At 54.0% G+C, this 20,161-nt stretch overlaps 2 protein-coding genes across 34 annotated transcripts in view; one reads left to right on the forward strand and one right to left on the reverse strand.

Annotated features, from left to right (window-relative positions):
* The window catches only part of ARHGEF11 (Rho guanine nucleotide exchange factor 11), a 112,534-nt gene extending 107,944 nt beyond the window's left edge, over positions 1–4,590 (forward strand). For 30 of the 32 annotated variants that reach the window (XM_057302409.2, XM_034937934.3, XM_063604438.1 and 27 more), the window contains 4 exons: positions 933–1,028; positions 1,950–2,197; positions 2,446–2,635; positions 3,375–4,590. In XM_057302409.2, the coding sequence (XP_057158392.2) occupies positions 933–1,028; positions 1,950–2,197; positions 2,446–2,635; positions 3,375–3,433 (593 nt within the window). In that variant the 3' untranslated portion in view covers positions 3,434–4,590. The remainder of the gene's footprint in view (positions 1–932; positions 1,029–1,949; positions 2,198–2,445; positions 2,636–3,374) is intronic. The other 2 variants (XM_034937949.3, XM_063604443.1) reach the window with 1 other exon arrangement.
* Positions 4,591–6,025: 1,435 nt separating this feature from the next.
* LRRC71 (leucine rich repeat containing 71) lies at positions 6,026–20,121 on the reverse strand. Of its 2 annotated transcripts, none has more exons than XM_034937835.3 (15): positions 18,281–20,121; positions 15,172–15,321; positions 14,717–14,845; positions 14,551–14,626; positions 14,254–14,331; positions 11,992–12,060; positions 11,607–11,766; positions 11,446–11,529; positions 11,258–11,347; positions 10,035–10,184; positions 9,736–9,829; positions 8,808–8,896; positions 7,397–7,508; positions 6,879–7,000; positions 6,026–6,572 (listed from the first exon to the last, which is right to left on the reverse strand). In XM_034937835.3, exons 1-15 carry the CDS (start codon positions 18,438–18,440, stop codon positions 6,456–6,458), a joined length of 1,680 nt encoding a protein of 559 aa, XP_034793726.3. In that variant the 5' UTR covers positions 18,441–20,121; the 3' UTR covers positions 6,026–6,455. The 2 variants fall into 2 exon arrangements, with proteins under 2 accessions (XP_034793726.3, XP_008972746.4); XM_008974498.5 differs by having other exon boundaries at positions 7,397–7,511.
* Positions 20,122–20,161: the final 40 nt, after the last annotated feature.

The raw sequence follows: 20,161 nt of genomic DNA on the forward strand, positions 1-20,161 counted from the left end.
TACCGTGTGAGCAGAGACCTACGCTGGGTCCTGGAAGAAGGAGACAACGTATCAGGCAGCCTTTGGAGTTGGACATTCGAGATTCAGAGCTTAGCTCTGCCACTTAATATCTGTGTGGCTTTAGACAAAATTTGAATCATCTCTGAACTTCATTTTATAGCACATAAGGACATTTCTTTCTGCCTGGCACAAACCAACTACCAGTACCAGTCTCTGTTAGTGCTCCTCACTGATCTCCTGTTCCCAGGGAAAAGAGCCACTCTTCTCAGGAGCCTCAGGCCGGGAAAGACAGGGCAGGTGCATGCAGCCCCTCACGCCAGGCAACAGCTCCAAGGGCAGTAGAGGTGGCAGCTGGGACTGGAAGGGGTGGAGGACAAAGCTGGGAAGACATTTGGCGAGTGAGGGATGTGGGGAGTGAACAAGGTGGCAGGGAGGGCACCCCGGGTTGGGAAACACCATGGACGGCCTTGAGACAAGAAAAGCCAAGACAAGCTCACAGGGAGGCCAATAGATGAGCCCAGGGAGGAAGGTCCCCACCCCGGGAAGAGTGGGCTGGTCTGAGAGGGTGGCAAGAAAAGTAGAACAAAGCCTGGGGCACACATGGGATGGGATTCCACGCTAGTGGGCCTGCCCTCCCCTGGGATTCCACTCTGCCTCCCTTCCAGCAGCATTTTTCATTCCATCTGCCCAAGGGCCACCTGTCTCCTGGGTTTCTGGGAACTGACCTTCCTTCTCTGTCTCTCGGTGAATTGGTGGAAAGTTCTCTGCACTGCCTGGGATGTCATCGTGTATGATCTTGTGTTCACCTTGTTCTTCCCATTTTCTCCTCCCCCTGTCCCCACCTCCTGCCCTCTCTCCTTCCTGTTCTCTCTCCCTTCCCTTTCCTTGTCTTTTGGTCTCTCCTCTTCCTGGTGGTGGTGGTGTCGGTGCAGCTGAGGTGGCAGGCAGCAAGGTTGTCCCTGCACTACCAGAAAGTGGCCAGTCAGAGCCTGGGCCACCTGAAGTGGAAGGCGGAACAAAGGCTACGGGTAATAACTTTCTCCTTGGAGCTAAAGACAGGCCAAGACTGGAGTGTGGAACCTGTGAGGGCAGAGTCGGACCCCTGCCCATGGTCACACACACACCCACAAGCTCCCTCAGCTGCCTGGAATGGGGAGGAGGAAGATCTGGCTCTAAAGACGGGGAGATCCGGTTCTAAAGGCTGGCTGTCCATCCAGCCTTAAGAAGCCACCTGTCCAGGCTCCTGTTCAGAATGGCAGGGATAAACGCCTGTGTGCAATTGTGGGAGGGGCAGGGAAGCCTGGCCTGGGGGTGGGGACCTAGTGTCCTTCACCTGATACGCAAGCAGCCACTTCCCCACCTCAGCCGCCGCTCCAGTGTCACTGTGGAAATCGGCTGAAAGAGCCTCCCAGATTCCGCGGTGGTTCTCTGTGCTTCCTGCCTGTCAGGAACCCTCCATGTCCTTCCTCCAGCTCTCTCTGACACCCCTTGGTTGGGTCAAGGGACCTCCAGAGGATCGTGGCATGGATGGAAGAGGGGCAGGGCAGGGCTGTAGTTCATCCAGAGCTGGAGTCAGGCAGGGCAAGAGGGCTGCTGCCTGCTCCTTTCAAAAGAGCCTGAAACCAGCTCACAATCTGTTTACTCAAGGAGGGGGAGCCACTCCAATTTCCCCAAATGAAGCACTGCAGCTCTGCCACTTCTCCCTTGATTTCATCACTCAGCATCTCCCCCAGGTTGGGGCCAGACTGAGCAAGTGCCATCTAGAAGGTCTCGGGAGCAGGGCTTTTAGGGGGCTGGCAGACAGTGAGCAAGGCCTACGTGCTCTGAGTTTGTCTGGAGAGGACTGCCTGGCCTGCTCTGTCAGGTGGCTGGGGAATCCCACAGGAACGGGAGGATAGCTTCGACTTCTCTGTTTGCCTCCTGATCTCATTCTCTTACTGTGGGGACAGGGAACTGCTTTTATGTCAGCATGCCATCAGGACCCCTGGACTCAAGCACCGACCACTCAGAGGCACCCACGAGCCCCCCTCAGCCTGACAGCCTCCCTGCAGGGCAGACAGAGCCTCAGCCTCAGCTGCAGGGAGGCAACGATGATCCAAGACGCCCCAGCCGCTCTCCTCCAAGCCTGGCCCTCAGGGACGTGGGCATGATCTTCCGTACCATTGAGCAGCTCACTCTCAAGCTCAACAGGCTCAAGGTGAGGGAAACAGGGCTTGGGTCCCTGCAGGCCTTCACCCCAAACCATCACCCCAAAACCATTCCCCATGAGTGAGATGTGTGTCTTCGCGGGAGCCCTAGATCCTGTCCTGGCCCAGGGATCTTCCCCCAGCCCACCCAGCCACCCTTAAATCACACCCTCCTCCCCAAGGCCCAGCACAGACCCCTTCCCCAGGGGCCTTAGGAATAGAAGGACTCGAGCAGACATTCCCCCGCCGACTCTTCCAGGTTATGGAGCTGGCCCACAGAGAGCTGCTCAAGTCCCTTGGGGGAGAGTCATCTGGTGGCACCACGCCTGTGGGCAGTTTCCACACAGAAGCAGCTAGATGGACAGATGGCTCCCTCTCACCTCCCGCTAAGGAGCCCCTGGCTTCTGACTCCAGGAACAGCCATGAACTGGGGCCCTGCCCTGAGGATGGTGAGTGAAGCCAGGTCCCTCTCGGTACCTACCATGGGGGAGAAGTCTGCTAACTCGTGAGGACGCATCACTAAGCAGTGAGAGATGGTGGTTCTGAGAGTGGTTTCCCCTTGAGTGAAACGAATTCATTCTCTCAGCTTCAGAGAGGGATCTTTTTAGGGAAGTCCCACAGAAGCTCCCTGGCAAAATGGGGAGCTTCGCACTGAGCCCTCTTTTTCCTTGTGCTATGGAGGTAACAAACCAGGAGGAGCCTGTTCTCACCTCTAAGACTTATTCTTTTTTTAATTTTATATATATATATATTTATTTATTTATTTCTATTTATTTGAGACAAGGGCTGGCCTGGCTATGTTGCCCAGGCTGGTCTCAAACTCCTGGGCCGAAGTGATCCACCCACCTCAGCCTCCAAAGCAGCTGGGATTGCAGGTGCACACCATGGTGTCGGCCTAAGACTCGTGCTGATTAAATGATTCAGAACCACACTGGGTGGGCCAGGGACACAGCTATGTCATAACTCAGGAAGACAAGGCACATACCTACCTGACCTAAGGGCTTTAGGCACTGATGAAAGTGGAGTTCAGTAGACAGCCCTTTTCAAGCCCTACAAGAAACTGGGGTTTCTGGAGGAGAAGGAAGGTGATGAAGGATCTGTTCTCGTGAGCCTGAACTTTCTAGACAAAACATGTGGAAGCGGTCACCTCAGGCTGGCCAGTTCCTCACCTTCATCCTCCTCCCACAGGCTCTGACGCCCCCCTGGAAGACAGCACAGCAGACGCAGCCGCGTCACCAGGACCATAACCGTACAAACCACCAAATCCTCTGCGTCCCCACTCCTCCTTCAGGGACTGGCCTGAGACCGGGGCACAGGGTAGGGGGGATCCCAACGCTCCTCCCTGTGGAGGTGGCAGTTAGGGAAACTAGGATCCAGCCAAGGCCCTGGGGGAGACCCGCATGTTGCTTGGTCTGCTCAAGTCGGAGTCAGGTTTCAGTGTCTTTTCCCTCCCTCAGCCCAACCCTCCAAGGCCTCATGTCTCCTAAGCATGCTGACTGCATCCGAAAGGCCCCCACTCACCATGGTCTGCCCTCACCCCACATATGTGTGTACACGCGCACGCCTGTATGTGCGCTGCCCTCAGACATGCAAGTGAAAGGAGGAGGCTTCTGTGTAAATGCACTTTCTTCCTCCCCTCTTTCTCCATAAGACCCCAGGCAGAGGTGGGTGCCTCCCCTCCCCTCTTTGTCACTTTGGTTTCCTATAAATATGTATGTATCGTATGTGCATCTTTGCTATTGTAAATAACTTTGACCTTTTTTGTTCCTGTTCCTGAAGTGCTGGAGGCAGTTATGGAAGGAGCTGCTTAGGGAAGAGGGGTTTCACTTGTATCTCCTTAGTTAACAACCCAGTTCCAGGATCGAGCCTAAAGCGGGAGCCAGGCCTGAGTGTTCCTGTCCCTGTGAGTGGGAAGGTCTTCTGGCTCCCCATCCCACCTGGCTCCAGAGCCTGCCTTCCACAGCTTGCTGCCAAGCTACTCCCTCCCTCCCTGGACTTCTCATCTTCACAAGATGGGGATCATGGGGGTTTCTTACCCCACCTATGTCCCCCTCTTCCCCACCCTGTCCCTGTAGAAAACCAGTGAAGCAGGTACGGAGCTGAGGACTGGGCCCCAGGAGGTGGGGACAGGGGTCTGAATGCCGAGTCCCTGAATTCACCCAGGACCATCCAAGGGGCCACCACAGCATTGGCCCCATCACCACGTCCTCACCCAACTCTCCCTGATGAATAGAATATACACACTGTGCTAGGTGTATATATACATATATATATATAAATATATATATAATATATAAAATATAGATATGGAAATGACTGTTTTGCTGTTAAGATAATGTATACTCTTATTTTCTTCCTTTCATGGTTAAGATTTTTTTTTTAAGAAAAGTTAAATATCCTTCAATGGTGGTGTGTGTGTTTCTTGGAATCGCTGTGATAAAAGGTACGGTGTTTGTTCCCTGTAAGACTGGTTAGGATTGGATAGTGGGAACCAGAGGGAGCCCTCTCACCTCCAGACCCAGATCTTGCCTGTTCCCTCCCAGAGCTTCAGCTGTGCACTCACTGAACTAGGGACTGGGCAAACTTAAGTTGTACAACCCCCATGGAGAAAACATGACAAGACACTGAACTCAGTTACACACACACAGATATATATATAGATACATACATATACACACATATATAGATATACACACACACACACATATATATACACATATATGTGTATATAAAGGAGCAGTGGACCCAGAGTCAAGAGGTCTCATGAGCTGCCCTCAATGAGCTTGAAGACTTTAAAAACCAAATCTAAGTGGGAGGGTTGCCTCAGGCCTGGCCAGTTCATCACTGTCATCATCCATCCACATCCTCCCACAGACGCAGCCACATCACCAAGACTGTAACCATTCACCTCTGTCTCCTGGCATTCAGTGTTGGATTAAAGTGACAAATTCTCTCTCTTCCAGCCCAACCCTGACTCCTCTACCTCTCACAATCCTCAGCTGTGTCCTCATTAGGGTACAGTCTATTTGGGCATCAGAATTGATACAGGAGTCATTAGTGATGAAGGGTGGGATAAAGATATGGGCTGAAAGGGTCACTGAAGCTCTGGAGGACATGGCAAGTTTCCCTGCAGAAGCTGGGGTGACCATCATCCAGCACCTCAATGTGTTCAGTGTTGGGAATTCAAAGAAATGATAGGTTTTCCCTGGAGAAGCTGGCTCCACAGCCAGCTGCAGAGACAGAACTGGGACAGTCAGACTAGGAGGGCTCCAGGCACTCAGAGGCAGGAGACAGGCCTAGGTGCCACTGAGCCACACAAAGTAAGACAGCAGGACAAGGGAATTCTAGGTAGGCAGAGGCAGTGGGATGAGGGAAGTAGGACTAGAGAATGTGGAACAGGTTGAATCTGCTTAGAAGTGAGGAAGGAAGGCTGGTCTTTGCTGATCTGCGCCTTCTCGGACACTGCTGTATAGGTTTACAGGTAGGCTCCCCGAAGCCAGTCCTGTGCTCTCTGGGCACTGGCAGGTGACCTCAGTGGAGGCAGCACTGAAGGGTAAAGGTTTGGGGACCCTGACTCAGCTCAGGAACCTCTGGTTTCAGATTGCTGACTTCTGCAGGCAGGTTATTAGGTTTCATGTTCAATGCTTAGCCTTTGCTATGTAGATGTTGAGCGTTTAGCACCCTCTCCAAAGTGGCCTGCCAAGCCTTTGTTCATTTTCTTAAGCTGAACCCTTACCTCTCCTCCAAAGCAGTCAAACAGCTGGGCCAGCCAGATGGGGAAGCAGAAGGGAGCGGGCATGGAGCCTGTGCTTAATTCCTCTGCTTCACCTACTCCTGCTCCCACTCCCTTCTAAGCCTATGTGTGTCAGTTACTAATCCCTATCCCAAATCTTTCTGAATGCAAACCCTGGCATAATGCATGTCCCCTAGGGAACACGGTGGGGGAATGGCTATTGCCTGAGCAAGGAAGAACTAGCCCCCAGGAGGCAGAAGGGCAATGCCCCTGGCTAACTGAGGCCAGAGGAGCTGAGATCATCCCCAGCGGAACTGTAATTCAGACCACTTTTCTGCCATTCCTGGCATGTAACATGGACAGACGCAAAATCTAAATGTTCCAGGTAGTTCTGGAAGAAAGTTTTCAGACGACGTCAAGGAAAAGTATAGAGACTTTGTTATTGGTCTGAGATCTCCCCCAGGGAGGTCACCCCACACAGGGACAGGAGGTGCTTCTGTAGCCCCGAGTCTTAGAGGCAAGCAGGTGGGAGGGGGCTAGGGGAAGAATGCCATGGCCTCATCCTCCCTGAGTTTGGCCTTGATGGGATCCCTTGGCAACATCAGCTCCTGGATTATGGCGTACGCAGGACATTGTGGGGCGAAGCAATTTTTCTGAAAAGAAAAGGAAGGCTGACATCTGACAAGAGTAATGAAGATTAGTCCTCTGGGAGAAAAAAAAAATGGTCCTGGGGCAGGGTGGGTTAGGGGCTGGGGGACATGCAGAAAAAGCAGAATGAGTAATACTGCTGATTTTCCAGCAAGAGGAATGGAGGTTATGTTGTGATTATTAAAAAGAAGCAGAGAAACTACAGACCTTCCTTGGAAATGGGGAGACAGAAGCTGCCTGCAGCAGCTGTCTAGTATGACAGCTGATAGGGGCAACGTCTGCTTCAGCAGGAGAGAGTGAAAGGGACTCACAGCCAGGGACAGCCACAGCAGCCCCACTGGACCCTTGGATGCACTCTTGGCCTTGGAGAACTGCATCTGATACTGCACTGTGGCGAGGAAGCCCTCCAGCCCCACCTCTGTGATGCGGTTCCCTGGTGGAAGGTACAGACAGGTGGCCTCTTAGCACCACAGGCCTCACTGGCACCTGACACACCAGACATCCCCAGCATCCCAGTTCCTCCAGCTCCCCACTCCAGACTCATTGGCCCAGGCACACCTTTCCCTGACCTAGCCCTTCACTCAGCTCTTACTCACACACTCCCCATCTCTCTAACTCCCCTCATTACTCCAATCGCCTGTCCTTAGCCTCCTCCCAGACTCAGCACTTCCTCTGGCCCCTCCAGCCCTGTGCCAGAGAGCCTTGGGGGACATGTAGCCCAAAGATGGGAGGACCAGCTCTGCTCCATAGAGTCGGGGTAGACACCCTCAGGCAGGACAGGGCCCAGGTAGCCTCATGACAGGAGGACAGGGGAGGTTGGCAGACATACGGATGAGGTTGAGGTGCAAAAGGACCTTGTTCCCAGGCATGAAAACTTTCCCATCTCGGTGCTCCACAGGCTCCAGGAGAGGGTTGACCACCTCAGTAGCCTCAACAACCAGCTGCTAAAGCAGAATACTAATTGCAGCAGACAGCAGGGGAGCTGGTCAACAGGCCATTCATTCATTCATTCAACATACATGTTTTGACTGCCGGCTATAGTCCAGGCTTTGTCCCAAGTGCTGGGGATACAAAAATAAATAAGCCCATACCCTCAAGAAGCTCCTTTGTGTGGAGGAGCCAGAAAGTGAAAGTAACGTGGTCTGGAGTGAGCGCTGACAGAGGCAAGCTCAGAGCACTGTGGGAGCACGGAAAAGGCCAGGCCAGGAAGGGTCTCCTGTGAATGCACATGATATTGTCAGATGAAGATGGGAAAGGTGTTCTAGGCAAAGAAAGCAGGTGCAAAGGCTCTGGAAGCGTGAAACAGGATGTCGCATTCAGATTTTACTAAGTGTTTCCCAACACCTAGAGCAATGAGGAGAATGGATTGGAGGGAAGTAACAATGACGGCATGATGAAAAGAAATTGCAGTAGTCCTAGTACAATCAGCAGCCTGATCAAGACAGAGGCAGAGATGAAAAATGGAAACTGAAAGGCAACCCCAATCTCTTCCTCCCTCTGAACGTCCTCTTTTGTAAGATTTTGTCTTGAGTGCCAGAGAAGACTCCTGAAAGGAGCGGGGCCCTTCCCTGCCTAGGGTGTGCAGGGAGTCTTCCAATGGAAGAGAAAAATAAAGAGAGGCAGATGCTCAGGCAGCTGACAGAACGGAGGGATGAGGGACCGTAAGAGCACTGAAGGCAGCCCAGGAAGATTTCCAATGCAAGCAGCAAGTTGGTCCAGGTTGTAAGGGGGCAGAGAAGATCCAGGGGCAAAAGAGAGAGGGTCTGAAGAAGGACCCATGCACAGGGTAGCGTGGGGCAGTGCCATGACCATAAAAATGCCCTGCCTTCCTCAGGGAGCTGCTGAGAGGGGCAAAAAAGAAGACGCATTGTTCCTATGCAGCAGTCCAAGCAAGTGATGGAGGTGGTGATGAGGAACTGAGGGCCTCTGGGCCTCTGGGCCTCTGGGCCTCTGGGGAAGTAGCCTGGCTGAGTTGAGACAGCAGATCCAAAGTGTGGGCTACTAATAGACAAGGAAAAATAGAAGGGGCCTGCTCTTGTTATTCCCACAGAAGCCCAAGGTGAGATGGGAGGGGGTTTCAGGTGAGGTTGGGACAGGAGTGGAGGACAAATTTGAAAGCAAATGGCTGCTGCCACAGCATGGGGCTGGAGACCACATTCCAGGAGGGGCTGGGGTGAGATGTCTCAGGCAAGCCTGGAATCCCAGGGGTGCGCCCCCTGCCTCCACTCCTGGCAACTTACCTCGGACTCCAGGAGGATGCTGCGCTTCTCTCTGCTCCCGATCTTGATCCCTTTTGCCCTGCTTGGCTTCTGTTCAGGGATGGTTACCTCTGAGGCCAGAAGAGGAGCCAGAATGCACAGTGCACACTTCTGATACCACCCAGGCTCCCTCCCCAGAGAAAACAGGCTGTGAGGCAAAGAGACCCCCCAACTTTGGGTTTAGGTGCAATAGAAATGGCTGGAGGGGGCTGGGCGCGGTAGCTCACACCTGTAATCCCAGCACTTTGGGAAGCTGAAGCAGGAGGATCTCCTGAGGTCAGGAGTTCGCAACCAGCCTGGCCAACATGGTGAAGCCCCATCTCTACTAAAAATACAAAAATTAGCTGGGTGTGGTGGCATGCACCTGTAATCCCAGCTACAGGGTAAGCTGGGGCAGGAGAATTGCTTGAACCCAGGAGACAGAGGTTGCAGTGAGCCAAGATTGCACCTCTGCACTCCAGCCTGGGCAACAGAGTGAGAATCTATCAAAAAAAAAAAAAGAGAAAGAAAGAGAAAGAAAAAGAAAGAAAGAAAAGAAAGAAAGAAAGAAAGAGAAAGAAAAAGAAAAAGAAAGAAAGAAAAAGAAAAAGAAAGAAAGAGAAAGAAAAAGAAAAGAAAAGAAAAAAGAAATGGCTGGAGGGGGCCCCAGCTAGGCGGATGGGTTCTTTGAAGACAGGGCCACAGAGCTCCAGCTCCAATAAAGGGAATGAGGAGAGCAGTGGGTCAGGATGTCTGGGCTGGATGCGGCTCTCCACATCATCCCACTGTGAGAAGGAAATCAAGCCCAGAGGGGCATGGCGAGATGAGCTCCAGGCAGGCGCACCCAGGCCCAGAACAGCCTCCTGCACCCGGCCCGGCACTCTTCCCTCCTCCACACAGGAAGATGCCACCCAGGGGCACCCGCACTTACTCCCCTTGCCTGCCTTTGTGGCATCTTCTTTCTTAGGGGTTCCTTGTGTGGGTGACTGCCCGGACCCCGACTTCTCCTCTTTCTTGGCCAATTCCTGTGGAGAATGTGAGAAGAGAGGGGCAAGTCCCACCTCCGGAGGGGATGGGCAGTGGTGAGGGAAGGAGCCCAGGTTAGGACCCGGGGCCTTAGGGGGAACTTCAAAGGCCCATGTGGCCTTCTTCCCTCCACCACCTCTGTACATGATGGAAGCCCCCTCCCCTGTGGTCCTGCACCCAGGATCTGTCCCATTGCACACCTACCCATGATTTCTCCTTTTTCTTGCCCAGGCCCTTAGGGGTTTTCATTGTCTGCGTCTTGTCTGTCTTGTCCACCAATGCACTATTGCTGATCCCTACCATCTGACTCTTCTCACGGTCCGTTTTGGAGTCCCCGTGTCGAGAGGAGGAGGGCTGTGCTCACAAATGGGAGGGAAGGGGGGAAGAAGCCAGAGCCCCTTCCTCAATGGGGGCATGAAAGGTAGCTATACCCATACTTGGGGAGCAGTCGAGCTGACAGCACCCTCCCACCCACCTCCCTGCCTAAATGCTAAAATAATTTGTAAAGGACTCCTCTGGGGTGAGATGCTTTCGGGAAGAAATAGCAGAGGGACCTGGGTGGGGTGAGATGAAGGGTGAGGCAGGGTCTCAGACTCATATTGAGGGGGGAAAATAGCAGCTTTTATTGAGCTAAGTGCCAGGTGCTATTTTAACTGCATTGCAGGAATTAAGTCTTTAAATCCTCTCGACAGTCATGAAATAGGTACAACTATCCCCACTTACAGATGAGGAAACTAAGGCAAGGAGAAGTTAAGTAACAGGCCAGGTGCAGTGGCTCACGCCCGTAATCCCAATACTTTGGGAGGCCGAGGCGGGAGGATCATTTGAGACCAGGAGTTCGAGACCAGCCTGGTCAACATAGCGAAACCCCATCTTACTAAAAAATACAAAAATTAGCTGGGCATGGTGGCACATGCCTGAAATCTCAGCTACTCAGGAGGCTGAGGCAGAAAGATCGCTTGAACCCGGGAGGCAGAGACTGCAGTGAACCGAGATCGCACCACTGCTCTCCAGCCCGGGTAACAGAGCCAGACTCCATCTCCCAAAAAAAAAAAAAAAAAGAAGAAGAAGAAGAAAGAAGAAAGGAAGAAGAAAGAAAAAAGAAAGAAGAAGAAGAAGTTGTTTAGTAACATGCCCAAGGTTACAAGCTGGGATATGGATGAGCCGGATTTCAGGTCCAGGTGGTCTCAATCTAGTGTCCTATCTCTGAACCAGTACACTCTACTGCCCATAATGTGGTTCTGCAATTAGAGCCCGCCCAGCAGGGGCTTGGCAAAAGTCTGTGCAGAAATCGGAGGGAAAGACAGTCAGGACAGAGGGTGGAGATTAAACTGGATGGCCAGTTTGCTGAAAAGCAGCGGACTTGGGGAGTGGGCTCGAGGGTCAGAGGGGCTCTCGGCTGGTCCTGGGGCCTGGTAGCTCCTCACCGATCGCGAGCGCTCCTGTGTCCCTTTTTCCAGCAGGAGGCGTCGGCGCTCCACCACTTCGGTGTGTGTCAGCTCGAAGGAGCGCAGGACCTGAAGGAGGCGGGCGCTCAGCGGTCGGAGGCCGGGGTAGTCAGGGTCGGCTCCCTCGGCCCGCCCACGCCCCGGCCCCACCTGATCGGCACACCCACCTCAGCCAGCTTCAGGGCGCCCTTGTCCTGGATGCGGTTGTGGGCCAGGGACAGCCAGAGCAGGAAACGGTTCAGCCGGAGGCCCTAAGAGGCAGGCAGGGACGCGTGAGCCGCCCAAGCCGCCCCTGCTCCCATCAGGTCCCTCCCCGCCGTGCACGCACGTCCGCGATGTAGCCTGCGCCCTCGTCCCCGATGTGGTTGAAACCCAGGTTGAGCGAGACAAGGGTGCGGTTGCAGCTGTGCAGCGTGGACAGCGCCTGGCCCAGGAGTTGCGCCCCGCGGTCGTCGATGTTATTGTTCCGCAGAGACAAGTGCGCAATCCTGGGGCAGCCGGAGGGAGAATGTGGGTCGCTGGAAAAGGTACAGGGCGTCCGCCGGAATATGGGAGACTTGAGGGCTTGAGGGGGCGGTCTGGTCTGAGGATGTAGGGGCAGAAATCGAGGGCCCTTGCCGAGATGGTAGGGGGACAAGGAAGGGCGGGGACTAAAAATGGCTTGGAATTTCGAGACGGGCCCAGAGAAAGGGGGTGAGGGCAGGGAGTCTCACGTGCTGTCCAAGGCCATGAGCTTGTGATAGGACTGCTCCGGCAGTGGGTTCCCCTCCAGAGACACCTTCCTGAGGGCAGGGGAGATCTGAGAACCAGAAGGTACCACTGAGGCCAGGTAAGGGAAGGGAACAGAGAGGAAGTGTGCGTCTCTGGGAAGCAGCTAGGAAGTAGAGTCAAAGGATTGCCCCCCCAATATAGGAAATATATGTGACAATTCCCCAGACTAAAAATTCACAGATGTGCCCATTGTGAAGGGACTGCTCCCCAAAGTTGGTGACCCATGGTAGGGTAGCCCCTAAGATGGCCTTCAGTGGTCCCCACCTCCTGGAACTCATGCCCCTGTGTCATTCCTTCCCCTTGAGTGTGGACTTCACATTAGAAGTGACTCACTTCTGGCCAGGCACAGTGGCTCACGCCTGTAATCCCAGCACTTTTTGAGGCCAAGGCGGGCAGATTGCCTGAGCTCAGGAGTTCGAGACCAGCCTGGGCAACAGGGTGAAACCCCGTCTTTACTAAAAATACAAAAAATTAGCGGGACATGGTGGCGTGCACCTGTAATCCCAGCTACTTGGGAGGCTGAGGCAGAAGAATCACTTGAATCCAGGAGGCGGAGGTTGCAGTGAGCCAAGATTATGCCACTGCACTCCAGTCTGGGCGACAGAGCAAGACTCTGTCTCCAAAAAGATAAAGAAGGGGTGGGGGGTGGGGTGGAGGGAAATAAGTGACTCACTTCTAATGAACAGAACATGGCAGAAGAGATGGGACAGCACTTCCAGGTTTAGGCTACAAAGGCGGTAGCTTCCGTCTTGAGTGCTCTCTGGCACTCTCTCAGCTGGCCAGCTGCCATGTGGTAAGGACACTCAGGCAGCCTGTGGAGAGGCCCAGGCAGCCACACAAGAGAGCCTGGAGGCAGATTCTCCACCACAGTTGATCCTTGAGGTAAGTGCAGCCACAGTCAGCAGCTGTACCGCAACCTCAAACCCTGAGCCAGAGCACTCAGCTAGCCCACCCCCAGGTCATCTCACAGCAGCTATGAGATCATAAATGTATGTCCTTTTAAGCCACTGAATCTTGGGGTTAATTTGTCACACAGCAAGAGATAACTACAACATGAGCCTCCACATGGCAGTGGCTTCTCTAACAGTGCTGTAAGAATGGAGGTCCTTTTCTAAGTCACAGCAAAAACTGAACTAATGGCTAGAAATGACTCTATGTAAAAATTTGCTCCCATGATTTCTTATTTTGTTCAACCTTTCAGCCTGCCTCGTCTGTCACATAAACTTGATTATTCAGTTTAAATTTGTTTATGTTGCTATGACTTACTTTTACACATTATTTACAGATGAATTCATATAGTTGTTTTCTGCTAGCTAATTCCCATGATGGAAGGAAATATGTTTCATGGTGTTTTACACAGAGTGCTGGGGACCCCCAGCTGAAGAAGACACAGTCCCTGCCCTCAAGGAGCATCCATGCCATCTACAGGAGGAAGACAGGCAAGCCACTGCATGGAGGGGTACCCCCCCCCCCCCGCCACCATGAAGCAAGAAGAGGCAGGGTGCTGTGGGAGCCTAGAGAAGGGGCGGGGCCAAATCAGCCTTGCCCCTTACACTCCCAACCACACCTGTAGTTACCCTGCCCCATGCCTTGCTCCTGCTCCTTCCCATACAAGTACACCCTTTCCCAATTCCCTCTCTGGCCTGCTCCTAGGCCTCCTTCAGCTCAGTACCACCTCCTCCAGGCAGTCTTCCAGGTCTTCCTGCCTCACATCCATAAAGTGGGTGGCACTTCTGTCTGCCCACTCCCTCCTCTGATGAACCAGTCCTCCATCACCAGTCTCCACATTGCCCTGCAGTATTTATTCTTGTGTCCTTTTCTCTCCCTCCCTGGACTGCGAGTTCCTGGAGGATAAGAACTGTGTCTTACCAGCCCCCAGTACAGGGCCAGGGCCCCAGGCAGCCAGGAAGGAGAGCGAGAACCTCTGGGGAGGGAGTGGAGGGTAATGAGACTAATGCAGGGGAGACAGGTTGAGCCCCTGAAGATCAGGCTCTTTGGGTGCTGGTGTGGGCAGAAAAGCGGACCTGGCTTCTTGTCTAATGGAGGTATCATGATCCAACAGACATTGCCTGCTTCTGATTCCACAGGGATGCCAGGCAGGCCCACAGGAGCTGGGACCTGCCACTTCCATCCCCACACTGCTCCCCTCTGACCACCCGCCCAGCCAGGCTTCCCAGGCACGGGGGGCCTCCCAGTCTGCTGACCTGAGCGTGGATGAACAGAGAGGCAGGAGCTCGATGAAGGTGGTCAGGGTCTTATCGGTCAGCCCCACCTTCCACAAGCTGTAGTGGGCGGGAAATGCAGAAACACAGAGCTAGAGCGCCCCCTCCTACTGGAAAACCCTCCCCACACCGTCCTCCCAGCGGTGCCCTTCCTCATCCCCCACCCCCGACCTCCCCACCGTCGCCAGGGTCTCCCATGCCCCTTGGTTCTCTCTCCCAAGCCACCAGGAGCCCCAACTCCCACCCTGGTCTCCCGCCCATCCCCTCAGTGCCTCTCACTTGATGGCCTGTAGCTGGGTAAGCGGGGGCAGACATTTAGAGAAGACACCCAGAATCCGTTCCTCAACCTTCCAACCTGCGGGCCAAGAGGAGGCAGGCGCCTCAGACCTGGGAGACTCCAGGGGAGCGGGAGGGAGCTGGGGCGGGTGGGGGGAGTGGGGCTCACCGCGGATGTAGATTTCCTTCACTGACTTGCTGTCCTCCTGCTCCAGCTCCACCTGGATGGTGGGCCGGAAGAACACGTATTTGCTCTCCAGGCTATTGAGGCTGCAGGACCCCGACAGCCGCGGATCGTCTGGAAGGCAGAGGTGAGGAGGGAGGGGAACAGCCACCTCCAGGGCCCCACGCCAGGCCGGCCCACGGGTGCCCGGGTGGGATTGGAGGACACCGCCAGCGCGGGAGGCGCCGGCCTGCGGGTTCTGCCTCTCCGGCCACTCGCGCCTCTGCTGGGTTGGAGAGGAAGACGGAAGACTCCCCCACCTCCCCACCGGCCTCGTCGAATACCCCCGACTCACACACACACACCGCCCCGCGTCCCTCCATTTGGCCCGGCGTGGGAAGGGAGGCTGAGGATGGACGAGGCGGCCCTGGCAGACACCAGGGAGCTCCACTGTCACTCACCTAAGGTGGCCTTTTCCGACAAAGAGGCGGAGGGGACGAAGGGCGGGTGGGGGCGGGGCCGGTTGACAACTTTGGGGAAGTCCGTGTAGCCCCACCGCGTGCAGAGCTCGGCGAAGTCGGTCTCGAGGACCCCGGAGCACTGGTACTCCTCTGCGGGGGCGGGCAGGGGCGTGAGAGAAGGGGCCACGCTCACCCCCGCATCCCCAAGCTCTCCCGCGCGGGCGGAGGGGCCCTCCTCAGACGGATATTTTTGCAGCCATTCAACTTGCAAACGCTTGGAAGTACGGACGCTGAAAACACTTGATAGGAAACGGGGGAAACAAGAGCTCGGAGAAAGGGGACTAACGGGCGTGCGTGCACGGTAGACAACGGGGTCCCCTCTTCTGTGTGCTGGCTTCCCCACCCCCAGGTCAAAGCGACTGCCACCCCTGCTCTCTACTCCCAGCCCGGGCTTCCGCCTTTCCCAGGTGTCCCCAGCCCAGCCTCCTCCTCACAAGTCCTCCTTCCCTGCTGGAACTGCTCAGGGTCCCTGGGAGAAAGCGCAGGCCCGATGTGAGTTCCTTTCCACTCCCACTCCTTCCCTACACATACAACCAAGAGCAGCAGAACGATACTTTTATTTAACATTTCCCCTGTCCAGTGTGTTTATATGGCACTTCCTAGTGTCCAGTGCTGTTTGAAATGCTTTAGAAATATTAACTCATTTCTGAGTTATATTAATTCACACATGCCCACCACATCCCAACCTGAGGGCTGTGCTATGCAAACTTGAGACTCTGAGCCTTCAAGGGACACTTGCTCTTTCTGGCTCCCACCATAGGCATCCCAGGAAGAAGTGGCTCCTAGAGATAGGACGGGAGTCCCTGCCAAGTGCCGGACAGCCTGGACCTCCACAGAACAGCACGCTGGCCACAGGGGCAAGTGCTGCAGGAGCTGTGCGGGGAGGGACACCTGCAGCTCAGCAGTAAGGAGCCTGCCTGAGGGAGTGGAGGAGCTGGCAGGATGCAGAGAGGCTCGAGGGTTCATGGGGAAAGGCATGAGAGGCATTTTCCTCCTGTGTCCGGCCATCAGTGGTAACCCAGGCACAGCCAAATGGGCGAAGCAGGTAAGAGAAGGCAGAGGGAGGTTGCAGTGACCCCCTGGTCTGGCTGGCTCCTGCACACCTCCCTGCCCTCCCAAACTTCCCTCTGCTGGGAGAGCCCCTCATGCTTTCTTGCTTCACTCATACCTCCCTTCTCAAGAACAGAGATTCTCAAGTTTTAACATCTTAAAAGTCACCTGGAGAGCCTGCTAAAACAATTTCCTGGGCCCTATCCTACAGAAATTCTGATTCTGTAGCCCAGGTGAGAGCCATGATTTTGCATTTTTAGCAACTTCCCAGATGATGCTGAAGTTGCTGGTCCAAAGACAACACCTTGAGAAGCCCTGCTCTAAAAGAGGGCTGCCCTGTAGTACTTCATGCCTGGATGGAAATGGGCTCTCTGCACTTTAGCAGGTAGTTACCTGTCACACAGCACAGCTTTTCCCCTTCCACACCCCTTTCTTATGCTCACTAATGATCTCACCTCGTAGCTTCTTCAGAAATAAAAGCCATTAGATAGGATTTCCTCTAAATCCCTACACCTTCCTATATCAGCCATCACTCTCTACCGGACACGAGCCCACATCTGCCCCTGCCACAGCACACAGTTGGTGTCTGCTAAGGCCACCATGACCTCCATGTTGTCCTATCCAGGTGCCTGTGCAGGCATCACTCCCATTCTCTCCTACCTCTCTGCTGGCTGCTCAGGTTCCCCTGCCATCCTCTACAACCTGTAAGGCTGGATCCTGAGCCCTCTCCTCTTCTCTAATTATACTCCCTGCCTCCTTGAGGGGTCTCTTTCATTGCCAGGACTTAATTATGCCAGAACATCAGCAGCTCCCAAAGTCACAACTCCACCCAAAGTCACAACTCCACCCCTAACCTCTCAGGCACTGCTGACCCATGTGTCCAGCTGTCCAGCTGGCATCACCCCTTAGAGCTCCTCCCTTACATGCACCTCCTTTGGCCTTTCCCATCTCCATGAATGGCACCTCCTCCCACCCAGTGCCCAGTCCAGAAGCCTGAGAATCTTTCTTGCTCTGTCACTCACTCCCTACCCTGTCCAGTCCTTCGCCAACTCTTATTACTTCTACCTCAAAAGTGTTTCTCTGAGGAGCCTAACTCAACCAACCCTCACCGTTCTCACTGCCCTATCCCAACTCCCACTGTCCCCAGACTAGGCTGTTGAAATAGTCTGGTAACTCATCTGTTTGCCTCCTTCCACCCTGTATTCTATACAGCAGCCATGTCGTGTGTGTGTGTGTGTGTGTGTGTGTGTTTTGAATGTAACTGGCTTCGTACCTGTAGGGGATTGTATACTGTCTTGTCTTCCCTTCCAGAAGATGTTGTTTCTCCAGCTCCTATAATTCCTTCCCCCCATCCACCAGCACTGACAAAGAGATAGTACCTGGCTAATGCTGGATGATCAGATCTTTTTCCCAAGTTGTTTTACTTCGATTCCAGAGACAGCAAGTTCTTGTCCCCGTGATGATGAAGCTGGCAGATTTGTATCAAGAAGACTTCAGATACATTTCCCCTTCATGCTTAGTTTGATTGGGGTTCTATCACTTGCAACAAAAAGGGCCATACCTCTACTTATACCATTCTACTCATTTTCTTTTCCCAGAGGATGTAAACCCCATGGGGGCAGGACTGTGTCCACCTCGTTCTCCTCCATGACATATCTGGCCTCATGGCTGGCATTTGGAAAGTAATTGTTGAATCAATGAATGAACATCTGTAAACTCTGTTCAAAGGCACCTCCTGGCAACCCCCCTGATGCCCTCACCCCCTGGGCCTTCCTCTCTTCTATATCTTATCACATCTTATTGGTATTTGTCACCATCCCAAACCAGAGTGTGGGTTCTTTAAGATCAAGTTCAACTGAAACATCTATCAAGCCGAGATTCAGGAACTCAACGTAGGTATGTATGAGTTCAGCCATAACCTTGGAGCAGTGAGTAGCTAGTGGGAACCCGGGAAGACGCAGCCTGGAAGCCCGATCCCCAAACCCCGGCGCCAGCGTACCAGGGCTTTTGGGCTCCTCCTCCCCCACGGGAGGCAGAACGGTCGCCGGCTTCTCTTTGGCCGCGCGCTCTCCCTTTTTGGTCACCGCGCCAGAAGACTTCTGGGTCCCCGGACGCGGGGCCCTGGGTGAGGCCCCCGGCGCGCTCTGCTCGCTCGACATGCTGGTGTTGTCCGCAGCGTCTCTGGGATTTTCGTCGGGGCAGGAAGGTAGGATCGCACTCTACGGGGCTCAATCTGGGGGTGGCTGAATCAGGGGATCTCTGTTCCGCGTCCAGGGACCGGATCCGACCCGTCCGCGGTGGCGTAGCCTACGCGTCCCTCTCCAAGACAACCGCGCGAGGCGGGCTGGCCCGAGGGAAAGGGGCAACCGCAGAGAGCACGCGGGGCCGACAGGGGGCGCCGCAGGGCAGAGCAAGGCGAGGGGAGAGCCCACGAGGGCGGGTGGCGGAGCCAGAACCGGAGGGGCGGGCCAGGCCCGGCGGAGCAGGCAGGGCGAGGCCAGCCAGAGATCGCAGGAGCTGATGGGTCCCGGAGGGCCAGGGCTGGCCGAGCCTGTGCTAAGGGAGAAGGGCTAGGGTGACCTAGGACCTGAGCGGAGCCATGGCGAAGGAAACGAGTGGATCTTAGGACGGGAGCGGGGACAGGGATAGGGCGAGGGCGAGCAATCCAAAGTCATCCTGGAACTGGGCCTGGGGGATCGGGGCGGAGCCTGGGGGAGTAGGGTAGTGGGCGGTCGGAGGACACTAGGGAGAATCCAGGTGGGGGCAGGTCCACTCTCCAGAGTCCACCCCCGTGTCCAGTAAGGAGAGAGCACCTGGTGAAAGGAGTCTAGAGAAACCCATCTAGTTGGTGTGGTGCTAGGTTTATATTCTCGACCTCCATCTGTTTAGCCTCCTGGAGGTCTCTGGGGACTCAGTTAATCCGCTAACAAGTTAATAAGGTGAATCACACTCCTTACAAACCTGGGATTCAAAGTCATCACCTGACTCCTACTCTAGACCCTAATGGTTCTGCCCTGGTGGGCCCCATTTGAGTAAAGGCATACCCCCAAAATTCTACGGGTTGGGTTCCGGACTACTGCAATAAAGCTAATATGGCATTAAAGTGAGTCACACAGCTTTTGTTTTTCTCAGTGCCTGTAAAATTACATTTACACTATACCGTAGTCTGTTAAGTGTGCAATAGCATTATGTCTAGAAATGCATATACCTTTTTTTTTTTTTTTTTTTTTTTTGAGACGGAGTCTCACTCTGTCGCCCAGGCTGGAGTGCGGTGGCGTGATCTCAGCTTACTGCAACCTCTGCTTCCCAGGTTCAAGCGATTCTCCTGCCTCAGCCTCCTTAGTAGCTGGGATTACAGACGTGCACCACCATGTCTGGCTAATTTTTGTATTTTTAGTAGAGACGAAGTTTCACCATGTTTACCAGTCTAGTCTTGAACTCCTGACCTCAAGTGATCCTCTCACCTCGGCCTCCCAAAGTGCTGGGATTACAGGCATGAGCCACAGCGCCCAGCCCAATGCACATACCTTAATTTTAAAAATACTTTATTGCTAAAAATGTTACTATCATCTGAGCCTTTAGTGAGTCATAATCTTTTCACTGGTGCAGCGCCTTGCTTTGAGGTTGATGGCGGCCGACTGATCAGGGTGGTGGTTGCTGAAGGTTGCGGTGCCTGTAGCAATTTCTTAAAATAAGACAACAGTGAAGTTTGCCACATCGATTGACATCCTTTCACAAAAGATTTCTCAATAGCATGCAATGCTGTTTGATAGCATTTAACCCACTGTAGAACTTTTTTTCAAAATTGGAGTCAATTCTTCAAATCCTGCCACTGCTTTATCTACCAAGTTTATGGAATATTCTAAATCATTTCTTGTCA

This window comes from Pan paniscus, chromosome 1 (assembly GCF_029289425.2).
Source record: "Pan paniscus chromosome 1, NHGRI_mPanPan1-v2.0_pri, whole genome shotgun sequence".
Lineage (NCBI taxonomy): Eukaryota > Metazoa > Chordata > Mammalia > Primates > Hominidae > Pan > Pan paniscus.